This window comes from Uloborus diversus, unplaced genomic scaffold (assembly GCF_026930045.1).
Source record: "Uloborus diversus isolate 005 unplaced genomic scaffold, Udiv.v.3.1 scaffold_536, whole genome shotgun sequence".
NCBI classification, from domain to species: Eukaryota; Metazoa; Arthropoda; class Arachnida; order Araneae; family Uloboridae; genus Uloborus; species Uloborus diversus.
This window is the reverse complement of record NW_026558721.1, coordinates 58,455-67,534: the sequence shown is the minus strand read 5'-3', so window position 1 is coordinate 67,534 and position 9,080 is coordinate 58,455. Positions and strand designations below refer to the sequence as shown.

Sequence of the window (9,080 nt, the reverse complement as noted above, 5' to 3'; positions counted from 1 at the left end):
TCGGTAAAACCGTAAGCAAATAGATGTTTCCTCACTATTTTTAAAGGTAAAATTTTAAATTAGAGCCTATTAACTGATTTTAGAAGCAGAACCTTTATTTTAATTTAAATTATAAATTTAAAAAACTTTCACTTACATTTCGTAGTCGCTTGTGACGTCATTGGTGACGTTTGTTTGCTGCTGGAAGGTGTAGAACAAAATAATGGAGAAATATATTACGTCATCGAATATGGTACTGTTTTGTGTGTGCATGCGTATTTTAGTGTTGTGATTAAACGTTGAGAAATTGTTTTAAATTTTTTAAAAAATAGTATTGCAATTGAATTAAACATTTTGCGGATGCCTATACCTAGACATGAAAATTCCATATTTCCATGCAGATCATGTGAAAGAAATGTTTTGTATTTAACTTTTTTTTTTTTTTCCGGTTCTTATAAGTTTCCAAATTCGTTCAGTTAATATTTGAGGTAAGTTTCAGAATTGAATTGAATATTTCTTTCCAACTATTTCTTTCGAAACATTTTCCTCCGTACCAAAGTTCAAGAAAAGAGATTAATAGGCCACCTGCGGTGTTTTTTATTTGTCGTGTATTTATTGTGCGTACTTGATAAGATATGTTTTTGGAAATAAAAAAAGTGATTTCTAACAATGTTTTTCCAAATTTAAAACCAGACATTGCATTCATAAATCCCTCGTTGTCGTTCAGTTTGTCCAAATAACCATTATGGGTATACCTAATTTATTCATGTATCAATGTCGTAAATTTTCATTTGTAAATATTGTTTCATCGTTTTGCTGCTATCAATCTTTACACGCCAAATATACTTTCGAAACTAATTTTGTGAAGTACGATTCAAATTATATTTAAGAATACAGCTTCGACGTATGTGACATAATTTCCTGTGATCTCAAAAAATAGGCATGTGAAAAGGTGTTAAATGCAAGGCATAGAATTCGCTCTTGTGTTAGAAAATAAATGCTGAAAATTGCTAAAAGGCCTTTGGAAGCTGAAAATTAAACTGTTGTCCACTTAATTCTTAGAATATCAACCTTTTCATTTTACAGTTTACATTAAAAGTTTCGAAACATTTTTTTTTTTTTTGTTACCCATGTATAAACATGTCCTTTTTTGTCAAAAAGCCTCAACTACTATGTACAATATCACTCCGATTTAATGATGGCCAAGGGACTGGAAAAAGTTATCGTTAATTCAAGGATATATCGTTAAATCAAGGAGCATTATACATTCAATGCAACTAAACTTGAACTAGGGAAATGTATCATTAAATTGAAGAAATTGCTAAATCGGGTATCGTTAAATCGAAGTTATACTGTATATGGAAATCCTAAGGTTATATAGACTAAAACGGATTCCCAAACGTTTCAGATTCATGGCACCCTTTGAAGAATTATTTTCTCACGGAAACCCTGACCCTAGTCTATCTCTATTATAAAAGTATTTATATTATACAAATACAAAAGTGACGACCAGCAACAGGCTCTGGGCCCAGCTAGACTGGTCCTAGTCAATTTACAATCCCCAGTGAAGATCAATGCCTCTCTTAAAACTATCTACTCCCGTGCTCATTACCACCTCTTCCGGTAAGCTGTTCCAAGGTTCCACTACCCTGCTAAAATCATAATTTTTCCTAACATCCATGTTAGCCTGAGATTTAAATAGCTTAAAACAATGACCCCTTGTCCTGTTTTCAGTGCTAAACTTCAGCCCCGTAACATCTTTCATTTTAATAAATTTAAACAACTGAATCATGTCCCCTCAGTCTCTTCTTTGCTCAAGACTGTACATTTTTAGCCTTCTAAGCCTGCAATCATAGTCTAAGTGAGAAAGTCCACTTATTAGCCTTGTAGCCCGCCTTTGAACCCTTTCCAATACATTAATGTCTTTCTTAAGATAAGGAGACCAAAACTGAACAGCATACTCCAAATGAGGTCTTACCAAACTGGATGCTTCGAAGGACTCACTTTGGGAGCCCCAGGGCTAAAAGTTAGTTGCATATCCAAGGAGATATGTATCCCCGAAAGGCAGAAAGATTCCTTATATTTTGATCATGTAACGCGACTAAAACTAACTTTCCCTTGTCCCCAAATTGAACCATGCTCACCTCTGAAACTTTTGAGGCTACACCACTGCTAACTGGTGGGGATATGGAGGAAAGAATATACAGTGGCTCCCAAAAGTGTTCGTACACTTTGAAGTTTTTTAGTAAAACCAAAATAACTCAAAACGGAATTCGAATATAAAGTCCAATATTTTTTCACATCATTCCTATGTCATTCTAAATATAACCCATTGGTTTTTATCAAAATATTGACGAATCTTCTTTTTGAAATGGATCAGAAAACGAAGAAACAGAGAAATAACACGCCACAAAAGTACACTCAAATATTTTCGAATAAATTCATGATTAAAATTATCATATGCCGTTTTATTAATATTTTTGCATTGTGTAGACCCTCATAAGTCATTAAATTTAATTTTTTGTTTTTTTATTTCTTAATATATTGCTTATTACTGTAAAATGGCTGGTATTCGTAAAAAACCGCAAACGCCATTCAAAATTTGAATTTTTTTCCCACAGTAGTGGTAAATTGGTTTGAAATGTCTCCGAATTAGTTAATTTATTTGTTTGTATAGTAAAGTGCTTGATAAAATGCTTTAAAGAAAGGAATCGTACCGAAAACAAGGTAAGAAAGGGTCAACCGGCAAAGTTGACAAAACGTGATCGTAGATTTAATGTTAAAAAAATTATGAAAAATACATATTTGAGTACTGTAAAAGTTTCTGCAGAGTTAAATGAAACATTTTACATTTAATTCTCACCAAAAATTGTTCGCCAAGTTTTTTGATTAGCTGGATTAAATGGGACCTCTTCCCGCAGAAATTTTCTTGGTCGTGCGAAAAACAGAAAGCTTACGCTTTTCGTCCCAAAATCAATGATAAATAAGCTAAAAACAGTTTAGATCATGTCTTACTTACAGATAAAAATTAATTCAACATTTTTGGTTAAATTGTTGTATAACTGTGAGTAGACGAAAGAATTAGGAACTTAATATTAAGAACTTAGTTGGATCAGTTAATAGGGACGGTGAAGGTGTTTTAGTGTGAGGGTGCATATCAGCATCAGGACTTGGTAGTTTGTAATTTTTTGATGAAATAAGGAATCATGCTGTTCCTTTAAATATTTTAAAAACCAATTTTGAACTCTTAGCCAAAAATTTGGTTATTGGAAACAACTTTGTTTTTTTATCAAGATAACGATAAGAAGCACACGGTTTTCAACGTTTGCGTCTAGTGCCTCGAAAATTGTCCTAAAGTTTAGAAAATACCCCCTCAATCTCCAGATTGTAACTTAATGTAACGTATTTAGAGATATCTGGAGGCTAGATTACGAAAATACGGCTTTGGAACGAAAATAGAACTAGAAACAGTAAGACTCGAAGTGTGGTACAACACTTATTCAGAAATTACGCTAAAAAAAGAAAGAAAAAGAATGAAATCTATTCCCAGACGTTTAAAAGGTGTTATGAATACTGTATGATATTCTACTAATTAATAACTTAATCAAAAGTTAGATTATTCAATAATATTTAGACATTTTATAAAGTGTACGAAGACTTTTGTGAGATAAAATTTCCGGCACCTTTCGGTTTTTGATTTTTTAAAAATTAAGTTTTAATATTTTTTTTAAAACTTTTCACGCAATTTTGTTAAACATTGATCATAGATCTTATAATAAAATACCTATCCCGAAATATTAATTCTAACCAATGATATGGGGCCTATTTCGTTGAAAGTCGTATGTGTACGAAGACTTTTGGGAGCCACTGTATTTTGTTGCAAAGTTTACCTTGGTTCTCTCTAGGCTTGTGCAAACAATAGCTGTCCTGACTGTTTTCCTTTGCAGTTTTTTACTTTTTAAGATGAGAAACCTTGTTAAATTGCATAATAAGTGTCCTTTCGAGGGTAAATTACAGGCTTCAGACAGTTTGTGGTGTAATGTAATTTCAGAAGAATAGAAAAAAAAGCTTCTCACAAACACAATGAAAAATTACTGTTATTCCCTAAGCGTCAAAGTAAAGTTACGGCATTTGTCTGTTTTACCTTTTCCATTCGCCATTAGACGGTAGCTCCAGCGCCCCCTATAGTTTATTGGAGCTGCGAATAGCATGATAATTTGATAATATTTTTTATTAGGAATGATTGACGTACGGGCAAATGCTTTATTTTGACAAAGCTGAACTGGATCCTATAACTTGACTGTTTTACTGGTATGATTGTGATTTTAGGAGACTTAAGAAAAGAAAAAGCGGTCAACAATGAACGTTATCTACTGGAGTTAGGGCAGGGTTTGCACGCTCCTTCAAAACTCCTCCAATACTCCTTCATTTAGGAAATTTTTTTAAAGGGCCCTTCAAACTCCTACATTTTGGTTTTAACTCCTTCAAAACTCCTTCTTTTTTTGCTCAAGACTGCATAATCTTCTTCTATGACAGTAACTAAAATATTTCAATCAACAACTTTACTCCATCACAAGGGCGATTGTCTAAGGGCAATGGGCAATTTTAATGTAATTTTGTATTTTTTTTAAAGGGAAAGAGCATAGACTAATAATAAGAGTAGACCGAGCTTTCTCATTCTTGCTGATGAAGAAAATTGGTTCATAGATGTATCATGTGACTAGTGGAAGGGCTTGGCGAAGACTTTGGCAGCATGGTTGCTAGATGGCAGCATTATCTATAGTTTGCCACTCGACATGTATTTTAAGACAATGTGTTTTCATTAAAAAAAACTTCCAGGTGCAGAGATTAAACTGCTTTTTCTTTTAGCTATGCATTATTTTGGCATTAGTTTTTGATCACAGTTTTCAGTAACTTTTATTTCATTTGGAACTGCTACGGCAGCGTTGGCGTGAACGCAATGGAGTAAATGTTTTGCGTTTACGCAAAAATGTACTAATCGGAATCTTAAATTGAAATTGTAGGTAAAAATCTTACCCTTTGCCGATTCTATTTGGGCGCTTGCATCTTTAATTGCTTAGAGAGTTATTGAAATTGACTAAAGAAAATGCACAATACTATCTAAACGAAAAACTCACTATATTAACAAAATATTTACAACTTAGAATAACAAATTTACAAATCGGACTCCATAAAAGATCATTCTTTCGTGTTCCATAAATTCTATTTATTTTATTTCGCGCTGGCGTTGATCGTCTGCTACGATCAACGCCCGCTGTTGCTAGGATATCCACCAGTCACATGGTTTGGTTTATGAGCAGCAAAAGGGTTGCCATAGCTCGGTCTACTCTTATTATTAGTCTATGGGAAAGAGAGAGGGTGACATCACAGTTATTGTAACTATGTTTATAGAAAAATATGACCTGTGGCAAGAGGAAGAGTTAGGCGAAGTGTGACACTTTGTGACAAGGGGGGAAGGGAGTCAAATATGTTGAAAAAAAAGTGCAACATCATTAACTGAGATCCCATTAGTACTCCTTCAAAATCTCATTTTACTCCTTCATTTTATTTCTGAAATTGAGTACAAACCCTGTAGGGTCAAAATTTCAAGTACCAAACTGTCACTAAATAGGCAATTGCTTTGTTGAAATGTAGGAGCAATTTTCGCCCGTCATATCATGAAGGGCGATTTTCTTATCTTTTGAAGAATCCTCAATGTTGCTTTCTTTTATTAACGGTCAAAGTTATGAAAAGTTAATTGTTTATAGTATTGCTGTTTATTTTAAAGTGGATATGCAAAAATCAATATGAGGGGGTCTCAAGAGTGTAAACATACCACTGACGTCAGTAATACTATTCACAATTCTCATTTCAACACCCTTTCATGATTTCTTATAGTCGTTCTTTTTTGGCGAGGGGGAGGGGGGACAAATTTGTTGGACAGAAAAGAAAGAATAAATAGTAGGAAAAATAAGTAGACAAGTTATTGATATAGTCAACTTTCCTTAGAATGACCTCTCATTACTGCAACCATTCTATTATAGCTGCCGTAATGCAATTCCATAGGTGCAATGTTATTTTGTCCCCTGTCAGAATTTTCATACTCGAAGGATGTGAAAGAAATAATGATTAATAAGCAGTAAGGATTGAGTAATTGTAGTTTCATCAGCTATTTCTAACCTTGCCAGCTGTGTTGTCCAATTAAGCAAATGTGTAACATATCTCTAATAGAAAATCACCTTTGAATATACCTTTGACAGAAAAGTCTCTTGCATATCAATCTTGTTTTAGATTTTTGGTATTTTTCTATTTTTGGTATGTCATTTGGCTTGCTAACTTGTTTACTTTAGTACTTTGGTGAAAATTGGAAAATTAATTTTACAGTTGTAATGAAACTTTTAGTTTTTCTTTAAGAATCAATATATTTATTCGACTATTATTTTAATGGGAGTTTTCATGTTATTTATTTAAAACTTAAGTTTTTTTTTCCTTAGAGAATTATTTTAATTGCACAATTTAATTATTTAATGGATTCTTTTTTAAAGCAAAATTAATCATTCAGTCTTGTTACCAGCTCTGATCTGTTTAAAGGTAGTACATTAAAAGTACAAAACAATAATGTATCCAGGGGATCCCATCCCCCCTCCTAAGGGCAATGACATGGCCCTCAAATGCTATGGACCCCCCTCGCCCACCCCCCATCATGAGTTTAAAAAACCCTCTAAAATTAAACTGCTTTAAAAATTGTGGTGGTGCAGTCTGCTCTATGGACTCCTTTATATTGAACCCCTGTGGTACTCAATATTGGCAAAGGTAGTTCAGTTGACAATCGTTACTTTGCAATATTCTCTTGAAAACCTATAAACCCTATCTATAAAATAGCTAGCCTGAAACCGTTCCTTTGATGTTCTATCGAATATTTAAGCATAATGAATGTTGATAATTGAAAACATTTGTTGCCCGGTAGAATCTTTTTCCAAAATCTCAATTTGGGAGATAAGTCTTCTTAAAAAATGAAGGGCACCTGTTTAAGCAGTTACATATTTTATTGTTTTCAACAGATTTGACGATGAAACTTGATGTAATTTCAGGATTTCACTTATAAGAGATTGTATTTCACATGGTTATAATCTGTCACATCTGTTGAACATTCGCTTTACTGTCCCAAGATCCCGGTCGCAAAGGATAAACGAATGTCCTCTCAGAGGAAAGTCATCAGCAATCTTGTTAAATTTCTTCATTGTTATTCCTAGAAAAAGTCTCCTGCAGTGTTGTTCTTATTTTGACCAGCGTACATCTCACTAAAAGCATAGAGTTTTTTCGCAGTTCCTAGAGCTATGTTAATAAAACCCCTGAGAAATTAGCGAATTTCATTCGGATTCCCTGATTTCGAATCCCCCCCCTAATCTCTTGAGCTGCCAAACCTACCATTACCGAAATTATGTCAGATCAAAGGAGTTATTTATTTTTACTTCATTACGACCAATTTTACTTCATTGCCAAAAAAACCTAGTTCTTCTATGATCTAGCCATTGCGTCTTACTACTTCTTCCTTCGCGTTTAGTGCAGGAAGGGTGTAAATCCAGGACTTACCCCCTTTCTGCACTAAACGAAAAATGTGGCCCATAAATAAAGTGCTTTGTTGTACAAGAATTGACTTCACTGCTACACTAGTCGATGTCTCTACATACAAGCATGGGAAAACCACAGCTAACTCAATTTTGAGAAAAAATGTGACTTATGCCCTTTCTGCAATAATAGACTCAAATGTGCTGTGGTGTACCTATAATGAAAAAGTACCAAACATTTTCTTTGTACTTTTTTTGTTTTGTTTAGTGTTTCATTTCGTCTAATTGGTTTTATTCTTTTGATAGGGTTAAAAACAGGCCCTCCCCAAATCACTGGATTGCAGGACTTCATCAAGGGATCCTGCAAAAACTTCTTACTATTGTTCTCTGAGCACATTATGGGTATGTCAACTGACATGACTCCCAGATATATATCTGTGAATCCATCTGGACAGATGACTTATGTTTTAGAAACTAGCAGCATCAACTTAGCTCAAGTTCAGTTAGCTGTTCCCGCTTCCGAAATAGTATTGATTCAAGACGAAAATAAGTCACTCAATTTATGTGATAACCCTGTTCTAGTTGCAGACGTCAATTCAGATAACGTCAGCTGGTTAGGAAATAATGTGATAGTCTTAGTCTCACAGCCACAAGAATATGTTGTGGTCGAACAGGAAGTTGTGGTAGATTCTAATGTTGCACAGTCTTGGCAGGTTGGTGAAGCAGCTGGGGTTACTGCCTCCCCGACTACGGAAAATGTGACTGTCAAAAATGAGAATTTTGAATCTGAAATAGCTATTGAAGATGAAACCTCCACGACTGTGGAAGATGCCAAATGTTGGTTTCGTGATTCTCTTATTACAACTGCAGCACTTTCTACTCTAGCAACATATGTTCAGTCTAATGGAACAACATCAAAAAGCGGTTGATTTTACTTTGTAACTGTATGGAGCCCCATTTTCAACCGATTGACGACTCTCCCTTTTCTATTATCTAATACATTATAATTTCAACTATGAGATTTTATATGAGAAGAGCTTGTTATAGTTTTGTCTTTTGTGTTTTAATTGATGCTTTTGAATTAGAATATTGAAGTTTTCATATAGGTGAAGTGTAGACCTTTTGTTTTATTTGAAGGTTTTTTTTTTTTTTTTTTTTTTTTTTTTTTTTTTTTTTTTGAAATCATCATTTTCACAGTTGCTAAATTGTTGTAAAAATCACTTTTTTCAAATTATTTTTAACAAAAAATAATTTTATAAATCAGAATTTAATAAGTTTTTTAATTTAAATTTATTCACTTGACAGATAGTATGAGAATAAAAAAAAAATGGATAGGGATTACTATTAAATTAAAAACTGTTGCAGTAAGAGCTGAAAACTGCTTAAAATCATTGCTTGTTTTTCTGAAAGGAATGTATCTTGCTCTGTTTGAAAAAAAAAAACATTTAACTTGTTAACATTGTTAGGGTTGAAAGATTAAATATACACACTTGCCAACTTTACTGTTTTTAGCGGGAGACTCCCGTTTTTTGC

At 33.5% G+C, this 9,080-nt stretch overlaps 1 protein-coding gene across 2 annotated transcripts; it reads left to right on the top strand.

The window, feature by feature from the left end:
* The first annotated feature begins 174 nt into the window (after positions 1-174).
* On the top strand, positions 175-8,515 carry LOC129233570 (uncharacterized). 2 transcript variants are annotated; one of them, XM_054867581.1, is made up of 2 exons: positions 175-232; positions 7,854-8,515. In XM_054867581.1, exon 2 carries the CDS (start codon positions 7,946-7,948, stop codon positions 8,474-8,476), a length of 531 nt encoding a protein of 176 aa, XP_054723556.1. In that variant the 5' UTR covers positions 175-232; positions 7,854-7,945; the 3' UTR covers positions 8,477-8,515. The 2 variants fall into 2 exon arrangements, with proteins under 2 accessions (XP_054723556.1, XP_054723555.1); XM_054867580.1 differs by having other exon boundaries at positions 230-467.
* The last annotated feature ends 565 nt before the right edge of the window (positions 8,516-9,080 follow it).